The following is a 22,844-nucleotide window of genomic DNA, read 5'->3' as shown; positions in this document are numbered from 1 at the left end:
TACGGAAATAACCAACAGAAAGGGAAAAAAGGACACAATAAAACCAGATACCAAGAAAACAGGCAACTAATAACAATTAACACATCAATGCCAAACCGAACCTTACCACTCAATCCAAATGGGATACGTAAACGCCAGATCAGTAGTAAATAAAACAGAGATTATAACAGACTGGATCACTACAGACAATCTTGACCTCCTGTTCATCACTGAAACCTGGATCCACGACCTTAAAGACCCCATAATCTTAGATTTATGCCCACCAGGATACAAAATCACCCACTGGACAAGAAACAGAAAAAGAGGAGGAGGAATAGCCATAATATACAAATCCGAGTTCACCATCACAACCACAGCTGAACCCATTCTGCCACAACTCGAAATCGCCTCGGTAAGAATCAGTCACCCAAATTTGCAGGAACACCTTAACGCAGTCCTACTCTACAGACCGCCAGGCAACTGGCAAGATTCCCAAACTCACTTTATGGACTTTATGTCGAACTCTTGTGTCTCTACCTCAAACCTTATCATAATAGGAGACATCAACCTGCACTTTGAAGATATCACCTCAACAAGCACCCAATAATGCAAAGAATTCTTACAACTATGGGATCTGCATGGAACAAATACACAACCAACTCACACTAAAGGACACACACTAGACATTATCACATACAAATTCGATTCTGACTCAAACCTTATACTAACAAATACAAAATGGATACCCGCACCATGGTCAGACCACTATAAAGCACACATCTTCTTCCAATGGCAAACGAAAGACTCAACAAACAAGAACGAAAAACCTACACCACGAGAGGCAAAATAGAGCCGGTAATATTCTGGCAACAGATCTACCACAACGGATGGACAATAAAGGCAGATACAAACCAATTTCTCATAGAATGGGAGGAAAGATGTAGATTAATATTAGACAATATAGCCCCAACTCAAACCAGAACCTCACACAGAAAGAACTCAATACCATGGTTCAATGAAGAACTGAAAAAACTTAAAACACAAGTTAGAAGGTTAGAACATGCGTGGAATAAAAAGAAAGACGACCCCACATTTAATGCCTGGAAACAACTTCAAAGAAAATATAAATACACCATAAGACAAACTAAAAGATTATATTACAAAACTAAAATTGGACCAAACTGCAAGGACACACATAAACTCTTCCAACTCATGAATCAACTACTAGATATCACACCAGTCACAACCAACAGCAAAGATACACCAGGAGCAGACAATCTCACGAGATACTTCAATGAGAAAATCGTAAAACTGCTACTTAAAATACCTGTCAGCACCATTGATTAGGCCGATATCCTTGACTGTCTAGATCCAGACTCTGGTGTATACCTAGCAGACAGAACCTGGACCAACTTCGAAATACTATCGGAGGATCTCATCTCCCAAACGCTCAAAAGATTCGCCAAATCTCATTGCAAATTAGGCATATGCCCGAACAACCTTATGACATCTGCCCCTCAACAATTTGTAAGAGACCTAATGAATCATTTGAACTATATGTTACAAAATGGTCTTTTCCCGAAGGAGAAAGGAAACATTCTGCTCATCCCTATACCCAGAGACGCAAAGAAAAGTGCTAGTGAGCTAACCAACTACAGGCCAGTAGCATCCATCCCCTTAATAACCAAACTAACGGAAGGAATGGTGACCAAACAACTCACAAACTATTTAAACAAATTCTCAATACTACACGACTCCCAGTCAGGATTTCGGTCTAACCACAGTACTGAAACAGTACTAGTCACTCTTATGACTAAATTCAAACAATTGATTGCAACTGGCAAGAACATACTACTCCTGCAATTTGACATGTCCAGCGCCTTCGACATGGTTGATCATGGAATACTACTACATATCCTAGAGTACTTCGGAATTGGAGGCAAAGTTCTCAATTGGTTCAAGGGGTTCCTAACCACACGATCATACCAAGTGACATCTAATTCGACTACATCAGCCACATGGATACCTGAATTCGGAGTTCCACAGGGATCCCCCCCCTCTCACCGACCTTATTCAACTTAATGATGATACCCTTGGCCAAACTACTATCAAACCAAAACCTCAACCCATACAAGATTTAAAGGAAATTTCCAATGACATCAACCAGAATCTACATATCATGCATTCATGGGCGGATGCATTTCAGTTGAAACTCAATGCAGAAAAAACCCAATGCCTAATACTCACCTCTCAACATAACACGAACAGATTCACCACCTTAACACACCAAAACTGAATCTTCCAATTTCGGACACCCTAAAAATTCTTGGAGTTACCATTGATCGACACCTAACACTTGAGAATCACGCGAAAAACACAACCAAGAAGATGTTCCACTCAATGTGGAAATTAAAAAGAGTAAGACCTTTCTTCCCAAGGAAAATCTTCTGTAATCTGGTACAATCAATGGTACTCAGCCATCTAGACTATTGCAACGCACTCTATGCTGGCTGCAAAGAGCAAATAATCAAGAAACTTCAGACAGCCCAGAACACTGCAGCTAGACTCATATTTGAGGAGTGGCCTAGTGGTTAGGGTGGTGGACTTTGGTCCTGGGGAACTGAGGAACTGAGTTTGATTCCTGGCACAGGCAGCTCCTTGTTACTCTGGGCAAGTCACTTAACCCTCCATTGCCCGCCGAATTGAGCCTGCCATGAATGGGAAAGCGTGGGGTACAAATGTAACAAAAATAATAAAATAAAAAATATTCAGTAAAACAAAATATGAAAGTGCTAAACCCCTACGAGAAAAGCACTTAAAGGACGCATCACGTTCAAATATGTACCCTAGCTCACAAAATCATCCACGGAAATGCCCCAGCCTACATGTCAGACCTGATAGACTTACCACCCAGGAACGCTAAAAAATCATCCCGCACATTCCTTAATCTTCACTTCCCTAACTGCAAAGGTCTAAAATACAAACTAACGCATGCGTCAACCTTTTCCTACTTGAGCACACAACTCTGGAACGCGCTGCCACGCAACTTAAAAACGATCTATGAATTAACTAACTTCTGCAAACTACTGAAGACCCATCTCTTTGACAAGGCATACCACAAAGATCAACAAATGTGAACTCCTACACATATATCCAGTACTGCCTTATGATATTTGCTTGTTATATTACTATCATGCTTTATTATTATCATGTTACCCAAGATCCTTTTCCAATACTAAATGTCTATTTTCTCAGCCACATTGAGCCTGCAAAGAGATGGGAAAATGTGGGATACAAATGCAATAAATAAAAATGCAAAGAACAGCTCACAAAGAAACTTCAGACCGCCCGGAACACGGCAGCCAGACTGATATTTGGCAAATCACGATTCGACAGTGCCAAACCCCTCTGAGAAAAACTGCACTGGCTTCCAATCAAAGAGCGCATCACTTTCAAAATCTGCACCCTGGTCCACAAAATCATCTATGGCCAAATCCCAGGTTACATGACAGACCTTATAGACCTTCCACTCAGAAACATAACCAAATCATCCCGAACATACCTAAACCTTCGCTACCCAAACTGCAAAGGACTTAAATACATAGCAGTCTACGCATCCAGCTTCTCCTACTTAAGCACACAACTATGGAACGCACTACCAAAAGCTGTGAAAACCACATATGACCACCTAAATTTCAGGAAAGCATTAAAAACCAACCTGTTCAAAAAGGCATTCCCCACCGACCCAACATAACCATCTACACACTGCAACACAGCAAAACCCAAGATCGCATTAGACACTACACAATCTCCTCTCCTCGATCCCCATAATAATGGACACTATTTAACCTTCCTCTCCTCTATCCCCATTGTACCTATCCACATGTATCTATAATCAACTCTTATCACCTTGTATTTGTTTTTCTACCAGACTAGGCGAACGCCTTTACGGTATTGTGTAAGCCACATTGAGCCTGCAAATAGGTGGGAAAATGTGGGATACAAATGAAACAAAATAAATAAAATTATTGTGAACTGGCGTCCGCATGCAGCATCAACTATTTTCACCAATGTAAATTTTCTTCATTCTTCTTTTCAGTGTACAGACAAAACAAGAGATGCCCTGCCACTTACCGTCTGTTTCTCACTTCTTAATCACGTTTGTATTCACATGAAAATGTGGTCTGATTTTCTGCAGGTTATTGCCATGATCAAGGGGCTCCAGGTGCTAATGGGTAGGATGGAAAGTGTTTTCAATCATGCAATCCGCCATACCATTTATGCTGCTCTGCAAGACTTTGCCCAGGTCACACTCCGAGAACCATTAAGACAAGCTATCAAGAAAAAGAAGAATGTCATTCAGAGGTTAGAATTTGCTTTCACATTTCATTGTTCTCCTTGAAGAAATTAACTTTCTTTTTGAATGTGTGGTTTTTGTTCCATTGCAGTATCAACTTCAATGACTTTTTCTAGTGAAACAAACAGAAAACTTGTCCGTATAGTTAATCAAATACAAATTCTTCTTATTTATGTTTAAATTATTTTTGTTAAGACCGAAACGCTAAAAAGGAAACAATACACAAGCAGAATATAAATGGTCAACAGTGTTTTACAAATATTACCCACTCCTACCCCAATGGTCCAATCAAAAAGAAATCCCGCAAAAAGGTCATAAGCGTCCAGACATCTTGCGGAATTTCTTGTTGATTGGGCCATTGGGGTGGGAGTGGGTAATATTTGTAAAACATATAGCAATGTTAACCACAAAGACCCTACAAGGAAAAAAAAAGAAGGGGGATAAATATTTATTTATTTATTTATTGCATTTGTATCCCACATTTTCCCACCTATTTGCGGGCTCAGTGTGGCTTACAATAAGACATGAATAATAGAAATACATTTGTTACAACTAGGTTATGGATTACATTGAACAGAGTTGTGCGAGACATTCGAATATCATTGGGAATATAACAATGGGACATCAACATAGAAACATTAGAAGGAGACAATGGGAAAGAGGGCATTGTTAGACACCAAGACATATGGTGTACATAGTTCCGTGAATAAATGTATGATTGACTGGATAACGGGATGAGGGGTCAGAAGTGGATGTGTATTGCATTGGTGAACAGTGAGTGTGGTCTCTATGTGTTTTGGCTCTTTCCGTAAGTTTGTTCAAACAGGTGAGTCTTTAGTAGTTTACGGAAGGAGGCTTGTTCGTTTATCATTCTTAGGTTGTGCGGTAATGTATTCCAAGACTGCGTGCTCATGTAGGAAAAGGTTGACGCGTGTAGACTACACTGGAGCATCTGGAGAGTCTTCAGAAAGTATTAAGAATCCCACTTCGAGCTGTGGGTGATCAAGATTGTATATATACGACTCACATGGACAAAAAAGTTTTTTATGTTTTAAGGGAACCCCCACAAATTCCTCTTCTTTAAAAGCAACTCTGTAACTTAGCTGAAAATTGAATAGGTCACAGCACTTTTCCTTGTGAGAGTAATATAGTACTGAAATGTAGTCTTGTGCCCTAAGTAAGGGAAAATTTAAAATAGTTGTAGCTCTTTCCACAGTGGAGTGGAGGAGTAGTCGAGTGGTTAGTGCAGTCGGCTAAGAACCTGGGTTCGATTCCCGCTGCAGCTGCTTGTGACACTGGGCAAGTCACTTAACCCTCAGTGCCCCAGGTACAAAAAAAAATTGAGCCAGTTAGGGACAGAGAAAGTACCTGCATGTAATAAATGTACCACAGAAAGCTGGTATATGAAATGCATGACCCTTTACCCCTTACCCTTTAGGAATGGAGTGGCCTAGTGGTTAGGGTGGTGGACTTTGGTCCTGAGGAACTGAGTTCGATTCCTGGCACAGGCAGCTCCTTGTGACTCTGGGCAAGTCACTTAACCCTCCATTGCCCCATGGAAGCCGCATTGAGTCTGCCATGAGTGGGAAAGCGCAGGGTACAAATGTAACAAAACTAAAATAGATACTATTGGAGATTCTACATGGAATGTTGCTACTATTGGAGATTCTACATGGAATGTTGCTATTCCACTAGCAACATTCCATGCAGAAGCCTACGCGGCCACATTGGTGATCTGCAAGGGCCGACTTCTAGTGGAATAGCAACATTCCATGTAGAATCTCCAATAGTAGCAACAGTGGAGGAGTGGCCTAGTGGTTAGGGTGGTGGACTTTGGTCCTGGGGAACTGAGGAACTGAGTTCGATTCCCACTTCAGGCACAGGCAGCTCCTTGTGACTCTGGGCAAGTCACTTAACCCTCCATTGCCCCATGGAAGCTGCATTGAGTCTGCCATGAGTGGGAAAGCGCAGGGTACAAATGTAACAAAACTAAAATAGATACCATTGGAGATTCTACATGGAATGTTGCTATTCCACTAGCAACATTCCATGCAGAAGCCTGCGCGGCCACATTGGTGATCTGCAAGGGCCGACTTCTAGTGGAATAGCAACATTCCATGTAGAATCTCCAATAGTAGCAACAGTGGAGGAGTGGCCTAGTGGTTAGGGTGGTGGACTTTGGTCCTGGGGAACTGAGGAACTGAGTTCGATTCCCACTTCAGGCACAGGCAGCTCCTTGTGACTCTGGGCAAGTCACTTAACCCTCCATTGCCCCATGTAAGCTGCATTGAGCCTGCCATGAGTGGGAAAGCGCAGGGTACAAATGTAACAAAAATAAAATAGATACCATTGGAGATTCTACATGGAATGTTGCTACTATTGGAGATTCTACATGGAATGTTGCTATTCCACTAGCAACATTCCATGTAGAAGGCTGCGCAGGCTTCTGTTTCTGTGAGTCTGATGTCCTGTGCGGCCACATTGGTGATCTGCAAGGGCCGACTTCTAGTGGAATAGCAACATTCCATGTAGAATCTCAAATAGTAGCAACAGTGGAGGAGTGGCCTAGTGGTTAGGGTGGTGGACTTTGGTCCTGGGGAACTGAGTTCGATTCCCACTTCAGGCACAGGCAGCTCCTTGTGACTCTGGGCAAGTCACTTAACCCTCCATTGCCCCATGTAAGCCGCATTGAGCCTGCCATGAGTGGGAAAGCGCAGGGTACTAATGTAACAAAAATAAAAAAACCTACATGTAACAAGCCATAGGGGCAAACTTTTCAAAATGTCATGTAAGTTTTCATTAGATAATGGGTAAAATTACCTTGTTACGGCCCCCCACCCTCTCGCTAAAGCTATAGTTTTACCCACACCCACTTACTTCTCCTTTTGATTGTTTATCTGGATACTGCACACGTCCTTAGTCATAGGAGTCTCTGGCTCTTAATTGCTGACCAGCAACTTATCACAAGTTAGCATAGGCCAAATGTCAAACCACGGCCTTAGAAGGGTAGCTTTCAGAAAAAAACTCATTTATAGCTGTCTTGCAACTCTTAAGTCTGCTCCCAGCTATATTAAAATGAAAACTAGAAATATGTCTGGTTTGCACCTTTTCATGGCCTCTGTGATATACAGGTGTTGTTCTTCTGCACTGTTCTAGCACTATTTTTACGGCGCTATTCGGAACAGTGGCCGGAGGTTTGAGCATCGGGGCCTTTCTGTGTGAGTTTTCAGGGAATCTGTGTATAAAGGTACATAGATAGGATGCCTTTATAAAATAAGCACCTAGGTATCTTTACAGTGAGACCCCTCTTTATGAATAAACATGGATGTCTTAGAAGCTGAATGAAGATGTCAGTGTTATTGTTGAGATTACTACTTATTATTAATTTTATTCTGCATTAGTGTTCTTCAGGCTATTAGAAAGACAGTTTGTGACTGGGAGGCAGGTCACGAACCATTTAATGACCCAGCACTCAAAGGAGAAAAAGATCCCAAGACTGGCTTTGACATCAAAGTTCCTAGACGGGCAGTGGGACCCTCCAGTACCCAGGTATTGCCTCTTTTGCTATTTTCACAGCATTTGTGTCATCTGTTTCTAAGATTTACAGTTTTTAAAAAAAATGTTGATAAACCAGCTTTTCACTGGGTTGTTTATTTCAAAATAAGCCTGAAAATATGGAGTCCGATTATCAAAAATAGCTGGGCTCCTAGTTGTCTCCTAAATTTGCCCTATTTTCAGCCAAATTTAAAGTTTTTAGCTGAAAATGTTTCTGAATTTAGGTGCTTAAACGTTATGCTGTAAATTTAGGCCTAACTACTCAATGTAATTCCCAACTATCTCTCTGGTAGAGATTATTACAATAAAACGCAAACCAGAACACTAACTTAAAGAGAACTATGAGAAGACTGACTTCGAAGAATATAAACCAAAAATCCAAAATATGAAAAAAAAAATGTTATAAGTGAAGGAGAGATTCTCAGAGTGTTAACTCACCCAAGCGAATCAGTACTCAAGTAATATCTGCTCTTAAGGGTGGACAAGTTTCTCGATCATCGAACGTCTCCAAAATTTTAAATATGACGTGAGCAAACAAAACCAGTGCTCCCAAATTCAGCATGGTAAATAATCACCTAAAGAAATTTTTCAAATTATACACTTCAAGGTCTATCCTCTCACATTCTCAATAAATCTTATTCTCACTACTCACAGGGATATATTCCCTCTCATCACTTATTATTTATCACAAGTTCTAGAAATATATTTCAAAACTAAACTCTCTATCTTAGAAGTCAGCCTGAAACTGTTCTTAAGTTATTATTGTTATGTACGTGTATACAATAATGAAATAATTGTTTCTGTATATTAGTATGTTATCAGATACTATCGAGTATACACCTCTCTATATACATACAGTGGTGGAAATAAGTATTTGATCCCTTGCTGATTTTGTAAGTGTGCCCACTGACAAAGACATGAGCAGCCCATAATTGAAGGGTAGGTTATTGGTAACAGTGAGAGATAGCACATCACAAATTAAATCCGGAAAATCACATTGTGGAAAGTATATGAATTTATTTGCATTCTGCAGAGGGAAATAAGTATTTGATCCCCCACCAACCAGTAAGAGATCTGGCCCCTACAGACCAGGTAGATGCTCCAAATCAACTCGTTACCTGCATGACAGACAGCTGTCGGCAATGGTCACCTGTATGAAAGACACCTGTCCACAGACTCAGTGAATCAGTCAGACTCTAACCTCTACAAAATGGCCAAGAGCAAGGAGCTGTCTAAGGATGTCAGGGACAAGATCATACACCTGCACAAGGCTGGAATGGGCTACAAAACCATCAGTAAGACGCTGGGCGAGAAGGAGACAACTGTTGGTGCCATAGTAAGAAAATGGAAGAAGTACAAAATGACTGTCAATCGACAAAGATCTGGGGCTCCACGCAAAATCTCACCTCATGGGGTATCCTTGATCATGAGGAAGGTTAGAAATCAGCCTACAACTACAAGGGGGGAACTTGTCAATGATCTCAAGGCAGCTGGGACCACTGTCACCACGAAAACCATTGGTAACACATTACGACATAACGGATTGCAATCCTGCAGTGCCCGCAAGGTCCCCCTGCTCCGGAAGGCACATGTGACGGCCCGTCTGAAGTTTGCCAGTGAACACCTGGATGATGCCGAGAGTGATTGGGAGAAGGTGCTGTGGTCAGATGAGACAAAAATTGAGCTCTTTGGCATGAACTCAACTCGCCGTGTTTGGAGGAAGAGAAATGCTGCCTATGACCCAAAGAACACCGTCCCCACTGTCAAGCATGGAGGTGGAAATGTTATGTTTTGGGGGTGTTTCTCTGCTAAGGGCACAGGACTACTTCACCGCATCAATGGGAGAATGGATGGGGCCATGTACCGTACAATTCTGAGTGACAACCTCCTTCCCTCCGCCAGGGCCTTAAAATGGGTCGTGACTGGGTCTTCCAGCACGACAATGACCCAAAACATACAGCCAAGGCAACAAAGGAGTGGCTCAGGAAGAAGCACATTAGGGTCATGGAGTGGCCTAGCCAGTCACCAGACCTTAATCCCATTGAAAACTTATGGAGGGAGCTGAAGCTGCGAGTTGCCAAGCGACAGCCCAGAACTCTTAATGATTTAGAGATGATCTGCAAAGAGGAGTGGACCAAAATTCCTCCTGACATGTGTGCAAACCTCATCATCAACTACAGAAGACGTCTGACCGCTGTGCTTGCCAACAAGGGTTTTGCCACCAAGTATTAGGTCTTGTTTGCCAGAGGGATTAAATACTTATTTCCCTCTGCAGAATGCAAATAAATTCATATACTTTCCACAATGTGATTTTCCGGATTTAATTTGTGATGTGCTATCTCTCACTGTTACCAATAACCTACCCTTCAATTATGGGCTGCTCATGTCTTTGTCAGTGGGCAAACTTACAAAATCAGCAAGGGATCAAATACTTATTTCCACCACTGTACATAAACCTGCCTACATGTACGCATATGTGTTATTCATGTAATATCATATAGTGTGTTGCTATATTTTATCTTGTCTCCATGCAGGCGATTCTCTTCAGAGATTTATCACACAGATTTACACTGATTTAATCATATGATATACATTCCCAAACTGTGGTATTGCACTCTAAATGGATGAAGGCACACTTAACTTAATGCTGTCGGGTGTGTGCACCGCACCCAACGGGTTTAAACTTCTCTCAGTGTCTCTCAGTTTTTTAATAATGATCCATGATCACCAGTTGTTTCAAACTTTCCTCTATCGCCAATTTCATAACAAGTTCCACAATGCAGAGTTTTGAAAGATCTTCATCAGGAACTCGAAATGCAACATTCTGAAAGCCAAAATGCGAAGAAATGCCACAATTCTGATAGTAAATGGCTCACTAAAGCCAAAAGTTTTTATGCTCCCTAGACAGCTACGTTAACACATCTGGCAATGAGTTCCAGAGCTCAACTATTTGTTGAATGAAAAAATATTTCCTCCTATTTGTTTTAAAAGTATTTCCATGTAACTTCATTGAGTGTCTCCTAATCTTTGTACTTTTTGAAAGACTAAAAAATTGATTCACTTGTTTTACACCACTCAGAATTTTGTAGACCTGAATCGTATTCCCCCTTAGCCGTCTCTTTTCCAAGCTAAAGAGCCCTAAAGTCTTTAGCCTTTCCTCATAGGAGAGGAGTTCCATCCCCTTTATCATTTTGGTCGCTCTTTGAACCAACCATTTCTAATTCTGCTGTATCTTTTATTTAGATATTTTGACCAGAATTGAATGTAATACTCAAGATGAGGTCTCGTTTTTTTTGCCCACTATCAAATCTCACCGCAACTCAGCAGGTTTTTAACCTGTTTATCTACGATTCAATATGTCTGGGAGTGCTTATTGTAACTAATTGTCACAGTACTTAAGGGAGCCCAGTGACTGTGCAGTCATTCAGTCGGGTGACGTCACTTCCTCTAGCAGGTTGGTTTCTGATATGTAAGGCTAAGTCATTCCAAAGCTTAGGTCCCAAATATCTTATGGCAGAGTCCCGGGAGATGTTAAAACAAAGGATTGAGAGGGCAGTAAAGTCAGAAGATTGTTGTCAGTAGAGGGGAGACAGTGCAAGGGAGTGTAGGGATAAGGAGATTGTTTAGGTAGGATGGAGCTGAGGGAAGGCGGGACTTGTAAAGCAAAAGAATAACAGGAAGCCAGTGTTCTGAGTGAAGGGGGGGGGTGACATTATCAAAACTTGTGAGCATTATGTAAAAGTTTGACTGCAGTGGACTGAATAAGTTGCAATTTAAAGGAACTTAAGAGGCCAGCATAATTTCATAGACTAGATATACCGCTGCGGCCTAACCAAAGGCATAAAGCAGTTTACAAAATATAAAATCTACCTAAAAGAACGATTAATATTAACAAAACATAAAATGCACAATAAAAACAGAGTTTAAAAAACAAGTATAATCCAGACAAAGCCTCTGTATATATTAAAGGAACAAAAAACAAACCTCATGAGGAAGAGGGAAAAGTCAAGGAGGACAGATGGGTCTTCAGGGCTCATTTAAAGGTCGGGTTGATTACGGATGCTGGATGGGAGGTTATGCCAAAGTTTGGGACCAAGGTAGCTGAAAGCAGTGTTACAGGTGGTTGTTAGATCTGTATAGGGGAGGGGAAGGTGAGAAGGTTGTGATCTGCTGCGTGAAGAAAACGTAAAGGTGTGTATGGAATAAGAAGATTTAAGAGCGAGGATAGGGCAGAGAAGAGCTTAGACTTGAACACTAGAGTTAGAATTTTGAAGTGTGTAAGTGCTGATAAAGGAAGCCAATGTTCTCCGAGGACAAGCAGGCTGCTTGTTCTCACGACTGGGTTGACGTCCGCGGCAGCCCCCACCAACCGGAAAAAGCTTCGCGGGACGGTCGGCACGCAGGGCACGCCCACCGCGCATGCGCGGCCGTCTTCCCGCCCGTGCGCGACCGCTCCCGCCAGTTACTTTTTTCCCGCGACTGAGAGAGTCGTGTTTTTGCAACTCTCTCGTTTCAGCCGCCGGAATTTTCGACCGCGTTTACGCGGGTCGTCGCTCTTGGCCTTTTTGGCCTCTTCTTCTTTCAGTTTCGTTTGTTATCCAAAAAAAAAAAAAAAAAAAAAAAAAAAAAAAGAATTTTGCGCGTGTGGAGCACGCGCTCCTCCTTTTTCCCTCGCTTTCTAGCGGGGACGCCTCGTTGCGGCCTAGTGGCCGCTCGGTCGGTTTCAATTTTCGTGGTGTGATTTTAGCCACCATTGCCGACTTTGACTTCGCCGACGCGATTTTTCCGTCGATGTCCTCGAAGGTCCCGAGTGGATTTAAAAAGTGTGGTCGCTGCGGCCGGCCGATCTCGCAGACCGACACCCACGCTTGGTGCCTCCAGTGCCTCGGGCCGGAGCACAATCTCAAGTCGTGTGCTTTGTGTCTCGGTCTCCGGAAACGGACTCAGGTTGCGAGGCAAGTTCTGCGGGACCGTCTTTTTGGAACTTGCGCCGGCCCCTCGACGTCGACCTCGACGGCATCGGTATCGAAGGCCGGTTCTTCGGTACCGGTATCGATGCCCGAGACATCGGCACCGATGGCAGCGACCCCAGGAGAACAGGTCCCGTCGGCCCGCCGGTCCGCCGGCGAGAGTGGGGTAGAGAGACCGCGTGGGCAGTCGGCCCCGGTCACTCCCTCAACTCGTGAGCCACGGGACCGAACCCTGTCGGACCCGGTACCTCGAGACCGAGGGGGATCGACCTCCTCCTCCTCCATGCCCTCCGGCACCGGTGACGTGCACCGGAAGAAGGACAAGAAGCGCCGTCACCGGGAGCCCTCGGTGCCTGAAGAGGTGTCGACGCCGAAGCGTCATCACAGAGAGGAGAGATCTCCGTCGGTGGTGGAGGGTACCGACGCGTCGGGGTTCCGGCACCTCGGTGCCGTCTCCTGGCCCCCAGCAGCTTCTGGCACCGACACCCCTTGCCGGCCCCACCGCCTTTCTCGGCAGCGGGCCTGGACGAGTGCCTCAGAGCCATCCTTCCGGGGCTCCTGGAAGGGCTGATGCGCCAGGCTGTGCCGGCGCCGGGGGTGCTTGCGCCCTCGGCGCCGATGACTGTGGCGCCGGCGAGCTCTAGCCCGGCGCCGGGGCAGTCGACACCGCCGCCGCTTGCGGTGCCGGTCTCGACAGCCACGCAGGTGGAGTCCCCGTCGACGTCGATGGAGGGAGCTCCGTCCCCGCCGGCGCGGGAGTCCACCGCTCGACGACACCGAGGCCTCGGTGCCTCGACGTCGAGCCGGGCCCGGTACCGGACTCAGCTACATGAGCTAATGTCCGATACCGAGGATGAGGACTCGTGGGGGGAAGAGGAGGACCCGAGATATTTCTCCTCAGAGGAGTCTACGGGCCTTCCCTCGGACCCCACGCCGTCACCGGAGAGGAAGCTCTCACCCCCTGAGAGTCTCTCCTTTGCCTCCTTTGTGCGGGATATGTCTATAAGCATTCCCTTTCCCGTGGTCTCTGTGGAAGAGCCGAGGGCCGAGATGCTCGAGGTCCTCGACTATCCATCACCACCTAGAGAGTCCTCCACGGTACCGCTGCACAATGTCCTGAAGGAGACGCTGCTCCGGAACTGGGTGCGACCATTAACTAATCCCACCATTCCCAAGAAAGCAGAGTCCCAGTACAGGATCCACTCTGACCCAGAGCTCATGCGGCCCCAGTTGCCCCATGACTCAGCGGTCGTGGATTCTGCTCTCAAGAGGGCACGGAGTTCGAGGGATACCGCCTCGGCGCCCCCGGGGCGGGAGTCTCGCACTCTGGACTCATTTGGGAGGAAGGCCTACCAGTCCTCCATGCTCGTGACCCGCATCCAATCGTACCTGCTCTATATGAGCATCCACATGCGGACCAATGTGCAACAGCTGGCGGACCTGGTCGATAAGCTCCCGCCGGAGCAGTCCAGGCCTTATCAGGAGGTGGTCAGGCAGCTGAAGGCGTGCAGAAAGTTCCTGTCCAGGGGGATTTTTGACACCTGTGACGTGGCATCTCGTGCTGCGGCCCAAGGTATAGTGATGCGCAGGCTCTCATGGCTGCGTGCCTCTGACCTGGACAACCGCACCCAGCAGAGACTGGCCGACGTCCCTTGCCGGGGGGATAACATTTTCGGTGAGAAGGTCGAGCAGATGGTGGACCAACTGCATCAGCGGGAAACCGCTCTCGACAAGCTCTCCCACCGGGCGCCTTCAGCACCCGCCCCCACGGGTGGGCGTTTTTCCCGGGTGCGGCAGGCTGCACCCTATTCTTTTGCAAAGCGTAGGTACAACCAGCCGGCCCGAAGGCCTCGTCAGGCACAGGGACAGCCCCAGCGCGCTCGTTCTCGTCAACAGCGTGCGCCTAAGCAGCCCCCTGCGCCTCCACAGCAAAAGCCGGGGACGGGCTTTTGACTGGATCCACGGGAACATAGCCGCCCTACAAGTGTCCGTACCGGACGATCTGCCGGTCGGAGGGAGGTTAAAATTTTTTCACCAAAGGTGGCCTCTCATAACCTCCGACCAGTGGGTTCTCCAAATAGTGCGGTGCGGATACGCCCTGAATTTGGCCTCCCTGCCTCCAAATTGTCCTCCAGGAGCTCAGTCTTTCAGCTCCCATCACAAGCAGGTACTTGCAGAGGAACTCTCCGCCCTTCTCAGCGCCAATGCGGTCGAGCCCGTACCACCCGGGCAGGAAGGGCAGGGATTCTATTCCAGGTACTTCCTTGTGGAAAAGAAAACAGGGGGGATGCGTCCCATCCTAGACCTGAGAGGCCTGAACAAATTCCTGGTCAAAGAAAAGTTCAGGATGCTTTCCTTGGGCACCCTTCTGCCAATGATTCAGAAAAACGATTGGCTATGTTCCCTGGATTTAAAGGACGCATACACTCACATCCCGATACTGCCAGCTCACAGACAGTATCTCAGATTCCGCCTGGGCGCACGGCACTTTCAGTATTGTGTGCTGCCCTTTGGGCTCGCCTCTGCCCCACGAGTGTTTACAAAGTGCCTCGTGGTGGTAGCGGCCTACCTACGCAAGCTGGGAGTGCACGTGTTCCCATATCTCGACGATTGGCTGGTCAAGAACACCTCGGAGGCAGGAGCCCTCCGGTCCATGCAGTGCACTATTCAACTTCTGGAGCTGCTGGGGTTTGTGATAAATTACCCAAAGTCCCATCTCCAGCCAACTCAGTCTCTGGAATTCATAGGAGCGCTGCTGAATTCCCAGACGGCTCAGGCCTACCTTCCCGAAGCGAGGGCCACCAATCTCTTGGCCCTGGCTTCGCAGACCAGAGCGTCTCAGCAGATCACAGCTCGGCAGATGTTGAGACTTCTGGGTCATATGGCCTCCACAGTTCATGTGACTCCCATGGCTCGTCTTCACATGAGATCTGCTCAATGGACCCTAGCTTCCCAGTGGTTCCAAGCCACCGGGAATCTAGAAGATGTCATCCGCCTCTCCACCAGTTGTCGCACTTCACTGCTCTGGTGGACCATCCGGACCAATTTGACCCTGGGACGTCCATTCCAAGTTCCGCAGCCCACGAAAGTGCTGACGACGGATGCATCTCGCCTGGGGTGGGGAGCCCATGTCGATGGGCTCCACACTCAGGGTCTGTGGTCCCTCCAGGAAAAGGATCTGCAGATCAACCTCCTGGAGCTCCGAGCGATCTGGAACGCACTGAAGGCTTTCAGAGATCGGCTGTCCTGTCAAATTATCCAAATTCGGACAGACAATCAGGTTGCAATGTATTACGTCAACAAGCAGGGGGGCACCGGATCTCGCCCCCTGTGCCAGGAGGCCGTCGGGATGTGGCGTTGGGCGTGTCGGTTCGGCATGCTCCTCCAAGCCACATACCTGGCAGGCGTAAACAACAGTCTGGCCGACAGACTGAGCAGAGTCATGCAACCGCACGAGTGGTCGCTCCATGCCAGAGTGGTACGCAAGATCTTCCGAGCGTGGGGCACCCCCTCGGTGGACCTTTTCGCCTCTCAGACCAACCACAAGCTGCCTCTGTTCTGTTCCAGACTTCAGGCACACGGCAGGCTAGCGTCGGATGCCTTTCTCCTCCATTGGGGGACCGGCCTCCTGTATGCTTATCCTCCCATACCTTTGGTGGGGAAGACCTTACTGAAGCTCAAGCAAGACCGCGGCACCATGATTCTGATAGCGCCCTTTTGGCCCCGTCAGATCTGGTTCCCTCTTCTTCTGGAGTTGTCCTCCGAAGAACCGTGGAGATTGGAGTGTTTTCCGACTCTCATTTCGCAGAACGACGGAGCGTTGCTGCACCCCAACCTTCAGTCTCTGGCTCTCACGGCCTGGATGTTGAGGGCGTAGACTTCACTGCGTTGGGTCTGTCTGAGGGTGTCTCCCGGGTCTTGCTTGCCTCTAGGAAGGATTCCACTAAAAAGAGTTACTTTTTCAAGTGGAGGAGGTTTGTCGTGTGGTGTGAGAGCATGGCCCTAGAACCTCGTTCTTGCCCTGCACAGAACCTGCTTGAATACCTTCTGCACTTATCAGAGTCTGGCCTCAAGACCAACTCAGTAAGGAATCACCTTAGTGCGATTAGTGCTTACCATTATCGTGTGGAAGGTAAAGCCATCTCTGGAGAGCCTTTAGTCGTTCGATTCATGAGAGGCTTGCTTTTGTCAAAGCCCCCTATCAAGCCTCCTACTGTGTCATGGGATCTCAACGTCGTCCTCACCCAGCTGATGAAACCTCCTTTTGAGCCACTGAATACCTGCCATCTGAAGTACTTGACCTGGAAGGTCATTTTCCTGGTGGCAGTTACTTCAGCTCGTAGGGTCAGTGAGCTTCAAGCCCTAGTAGCTCATGCTCCATATACCAAATTTCATCACAACAGAGTAGTGCTCCGCACTCACCCAAAGTTCCTGCCGAAGGTGGTGTCGGAGTTCCATCTTAACCAGTCAATTGTCTTGCCAACATTCTTCCCCAGGCCGCATACCCGCCCTGCTGAACGTCAGTTGCACACATTGGACTGCAAGAGAGCATTGGCCTTCTACTTGGAGCGGACACAGCCCCACAGACAGTCCGCCCAATTGTTTATTTCTTTCGACCCTAACAGGCTAGGGGTCGCTGTCGGGAAACGCACCATCTCTAATTGGCTAGCAGATTGCATTTCCTTCACTTACGCCCAGGCTGGGCTGACTCTTGAGGGTCATGTCACGGCTCATAGTGTCAGAGCCATGGCAGCGTCGGTGGCCCACTTGAAGTCAGCCACTATTGAAGAGATCTGCAAGGCTGCGACGTGGTCATCTGTCCACACATTCACATCTCATTACTGCCTCCAGCAGGATACCCGACGCGACAGTCGGTTCGGGCAGTCGGTGCTGCAGAATCTGTTTGGGGTGTAAATCCAACTCCACCCTCCAGGACCCGAATTTATTCTGGTCAGGCTGCACTCTCAGTTAGTTGTTCTTCGTAGGTCAATTTCTGTTGTACCCTCGCCGTTGCGAGGTTAAATTGACCTGGGTTATTGTTTTGAGTGAGCCTGAGAGCTAGGGATACCCCAGTCGTGAGAACAAGCAGCCTGCTTGTCCTCGGAGAAAGGGTATGATACATACCTGTAGCAGTTGTTCTCCGAGGACAGCAGGCTGATTGTTCTCACCTTCCCTCCCTCCTCCCCTTTGGAGTTGTGTTTCATACTTTATTGCTTGTCATTCAACTGGCGGGAGCGGTCGCGCACGGGCGGGAAGACGGCCGCGCATGCGCGGTGGGCGTGCCCTGCGTGCCGACCGTCCCGCGAAGCTTTTTCCGGTTGGTGGGGGCTGCCGCGGACGTCAACCCAGTCGTGAGAACAATCAGCCTGCTGTCCTCGGAGAACAACTGCTACAGGTATGTATCATACCCTTTCAGCGAAAAGAAGAGGTGTAACATGGTGAAATCTACATGCTTTGTAAAGAAGTTTAATGGCCATTGATTGAACTAACTGTAGGCGCTTGAGAGAGTGTAGGAGAAGGCCAGCATAAAGAGAATTACAGTGGTCTAAATGAGAGAGGAATAGGGCCAAGATCAAAGAATTGAGAGAGGTTGCTAGAAAGACGGGAAGTCGACAAAGAGCAAAAAGAAGACCAGTGAACTGTATCAGTTTGAGGTTTGAATGAGAGGTCAGAGTCGAAGATAACACCGAGAATTTTGACAGTGCATTTAAAGGGGAGAGGAAGATCACCTAACGAAGGAGGGGGGAACATGTATTCCACAGGAATAAGGGAAGAGAATAGATTCGCATTTTGTTTCATTCAGGAAAAGAAGATTAGCCTTAACTCATAAGGATACCTGAGATAGACAAGAATTGAGGTGGGACTGGATGAATGAAGCATAAATAACATAATCTATCTGAGGTTGAAAAGTGAGTTTAGAGTCAAAGGCGACACTCAATATTTTAATAGAATCTCTAAAAGGGAGAAGGTGGCCTTCAATAGAAGGTGCAGGGGAACAGAGATTACCAGTAGTAGAGAAGAGAATATATTTACATTTAGAGGTGTTCAGAAATAAGATTGGATTTCAGCCAGGAAGAGATGTGAGAGAGACTGTCATTGAGACGAGTGATGCACAGAGTGTCAGAAATCTGGCAGAAAATCTGAATGTCACCAGCATAACAGAAAGGTGTACAGGAATGGTCCTCCTTGAATGATGGTGAGAAGAGGCGCAAGGAAGATGTTGAAAAGAGTAGAAGCCAGAATAGAGCCCTGTGAAACACCTGAGTGAGGGGGGGATGTAGAAGTTAGAGCACGGTTAAGGGTGAGCTGATAGGATTGGCCAGATAGATAACCAGAGAACCAAGTTAGAACGGTACTAGTAATTCCAATAGAGTGAAGATGGCAGTGAAGTAGTGAGTGGTCAACAAGATCAAAAACAGAGGAAACAACTGAAACAATTCTGGGGAACATACCTCTTAACACATTATTTAGATTAGGAGGTTCTGGTAAAAATTATCAATATTTAAGGCCAATTCAGCAAGATTCAGTCAATTTTGATTCAGGTTCCCCCAACTACTGTTCTTTGCTTTTACTTTAACGCCAGATCTGTAAATAACAAGGCAACCCATTTGTATGTCTATCCAGGAACCAGATCTAGGCTTGGTTTTTGTTACGGAAACTTGGCTTAAGTCCTGTACTATCACAGCTTTATCCTTCTGGTTACAGCATTCTTCATAAACCTAGGTCTAAAAAACGAGGAAGTAGATTTGCTGTTCTATACGAGAACTTGTTGAATTTGAAGATGATAGATTCCAAATTTGTCCCCAGTTTAGAAACTATAATTTGTCAACTCTGTGATGACTCCATTAACCCTTCTAGTTCTGTTGGAATCATACTTCTATCGCCCTCCTGGTTCTTGGGTTATTCAGAATATCTTGTATGATACTATATCTTACCATGCTTCATTTTTCCCAAGGTTGTTTTAGAAGACGTTAATTTATGTCTGGAAAATAATTCAGAATCTAACGTCATTGCAAGTTTATTTGTACTCTCTCACCTACTCATGAAAGAGGTGGACACACTGGTCGCTAGTGCCTCATATCCATCAAATCTGGTTTCTGATGGTAGCTGGCAACCCATTCCATGGTTTGACCATTTTAGGCTGGATTTTAAACATTTTCTTGTCTAGACTTAATTTTTTTCAGGAACTCCAAAATAATCTGGACTATAGCAATGCTCTCTGTAATTTTTTTAAGGTTGTATCATCTGTGCAGATTTCTTTAATCCAAATTAAAATTTGTACACAGGTCATAAAAGTATACTACAGTGACTATAACAACATTAGTTGGCACATTTGGGTGTTAAGCATCCACAAATATACCCCCACTCAATTCCAGAGGACCCCCACCCCCCATAGGGTAAGCAGCTTTATTATTCATCCATTCCCCTCAGCCTGGATGAGTTTTTTTGTTGTTGTTTTTTCTTTGTCTCTTCCTTTACACAGATCGAAGCCACTGCTAATATGTCATTTCTTTTCTCTGTAGTGTCACCAAAATTTGTCCCTTCCTTTCCAAACATGCTACTAAATCTTGGACGACTGCAGCCTGCTCCCAGGTCATCTTAACTCTTTCCCCTCTAGTCTATTCAGAGATTACTTGTGTGACTTTTCTACCAGTGCTGTTTGCCCATATTACATCTCTTCTCAAGTCACTACTTTGGGTTCCTACCGTTTTCCACATACAGGTCAAGTTTCTCTTACGAGTGCGTTTACCTCATTACATCTCCTAACTGACCTCACTCTATAACCCTCTTGGTGAACTCCATTAATTGAAAGGGTAGCTTTTTAACTGTGTTCCTTTTCTTCTTTAGCAGTTGCAATTCCAGCGCTTTTTGCTTTGCTATTCTTTGCTTGGAATAGGGGTCCTAAGATTTGTTTTGGATTTTGCTCACACCTTTTTCAGGTGAGTTATATTCAGGTACGCTGGGTATTTCTCTGTCCCAGGAGGGCTCACAGTCTAATTTTGTACCTGAGGCAATGGAAGGTTGAGTGACTTGCCCAAGATAATAAGGAGCAGCAGTGGGATTTGAACCGACCACCTCTGGATGTTAAGACTGGTGCTCTAACCACTAGGCCACTCCTTCAGTCCAGAGATGGTGTGTCTGACTCCATTTCTATCCAAATTCAAATCCTACATTTTTGAGGATGCTTTTGAAGACAGTTTTCAAAAATCACTGCAAATACCTGTGTAGTTGTGAAAATCAACCCTTCCAATCTTAATCCTTGGTTTTAATAAATTAAACTTAAGAAGTATTTTCTTGTCCTGTATTTTGGTTTTACCTAGGTTGCTAATAGTGATGTTGTTTAACAGCACGTCTACTGATTTACCAGTGCCCAAGTATCGAGCAACTAACATTTTAAACTATCCCTGTGGTATGGGTCACAAGGTTTTTCATGCTTTAGATATCCAGGGTCTGGGTGATAGTCTTGATAAAAGTCAATATCTCAATGACATTTTATCTGTCGTTCTTATAGAATTTGCACTCTATGCCCAGATCCCCTATTCCTGTGAGGCTAGCATATGAAGGTGTTAGGTTGTTACTATGCATTTCATTTAGTGAGTGTTAGTAAATGTATTGTTTTCTCTATTCCTCTTTCATTATTGTTGAGTGGACGGATTTCTTCACCTTCCTGGTTCTTACAGATTGATATCTTTTCTGTACTTTATCTGGTGAAGACTAACCATGTTTGAGTATTTTAAGGGAGTTGTGAAATTTCATCTACAGTAACTGATGTTTTTACCGGAGACTTCTCACTGAAGTTGACTCGCATTATGAAATTAATTAATCCTGGTACATACTTGCATTGTTTCTTGTTATTCTCTTAATAGTCTAACTTGCACTTTTTTCTGCTTGTCTTTCCCTTCACCTTCCTTTCCTCCCTGGTTATTTTTTTTCTCTTATTTTAAAATGTATCTAACAAACCCTTTCCCCTACCTTCCCTGTCTGTTGGTTTTTAGCTCTACATGGTTCGCACTTAGAGTCCTTTAATTCTGTTGAGCTGTTGAAAAAAAGTCTCTTGGGATGGAAAAGCTATTGTATGTGGTAAAACAAGTTTCTGAGACAGTCCTACATCTATCCACCTCTTTAAACTTTGGTGGTAAGACTTTACTTTTGTTTCCATCTTGTCGGTGACGTGATCTGTTCCATTACAAATATTTAGTTCATTCTGAAAACTAATTTTTAAGAGCTTCAGGTGTATAGAATTGTTTCAAGTGATTGCCCTGGTAAATTTCTGCTTTAAGCAGGGGATCCACATTGTTCGCTGGCTAACAATTTTCAAATGGTATTTTCAGGAAAATTTGAAATAGAACAGTCGCTCATATTGTACTGCTTCAATATGTCCTAACTAATGTGTCGTGTATATTTTCTGTTTTTTTCCCCATGAATACTTTTTAATTTGATGATTCAGCTTTACATGATGAGAACTATGTTAGAATCTCTCGTTGCTGATAAAAGTGGCGCCAAGAAAACCTTGCGAAGTAGCCTCGAGGGGCCCACCATATTGGATATCGAAAAATTTCACCGCGAATCTTTCTTCTACACTCATTTGATAAATTTCAGTGGTAAGATATAGCTAACTGTTCTCCAACAAGCATGTTCTAATATTTCTACCTTGGTTTGTCAAATCTAATGAAATGCATCTTACAGTTTCTCTTGTAATAACGCAGTGTTATTTCACTTGTGAAGTTTGCATATAATCAGTTATATTACGTACAGCACATTTTCTATTTAGTGGATTTTGTGTGTCAGCCTTTGCTAGAACTTACATAGCTGTACCTTGTTTATAGTATACCAAGTTAATTCCCCAACTATTCAGAATAAATGACAGTGAATTTAATGGGAAAGACATAACTTTAATAGTGTCTCCCATTATTGAATATTTAATCTATTATGTTTTGTTGATTTTCATACTGTGTATTTTGTTAGAGCTTTCTTTGCCCAGG

General features: G+C 45.1%; 1 protein-coding gene across 1 annotated transcript in view; it reads left to right on the top strand.

Annotated features, from left to right (window-relative positions):
* The window catches only part of LOC115468266 (cytoplasmic FMR1-interacting protein 1), a 129,621-nt gene that overhangs the window by 46,551 nt on the left and 60,226 nt on the right, over positions 1 to 22,844 (top strand). Inside the window, exons 14-16 of the mRNA XM_030199840.1 lie at positions 4,178 to 4,344; positions 7,738 to 7,885; positions 22,310 to 22,463. Coding sequence (XP_030055700.1) covers positions 4,178 to 4,344; positions 7,738 to 7,885; positions 22,310 to 22,463 — 469 coding nt within the window. The remainder of the gene's footprint in view (positions 1 to 4,177; positions 4,345 to 7,737; positions 7,886 to 22,309; positions 22,464 to 22,844) is intronic.

The sequence above is a fragment of the Microcaecilia unicolor genome, chromosome 4 (genome assembly GCF_901765095.1).
Source record: "Microcaecilia unicolor chromosome 4, aMicUni1.1, whole genome shotgun sequence".
NCBI classification, from domain to species: Eukaryota; Metazoa; Chordata; class Amphibia; order Gymnophiona; family Siphonopidae; genus Microcaecilia; species Microcaecilia unicolor.
Note: the sequence above shows the minus strand (reverse complement) of the source record. Positions and strands in the feature narration are given on the sequence as shown.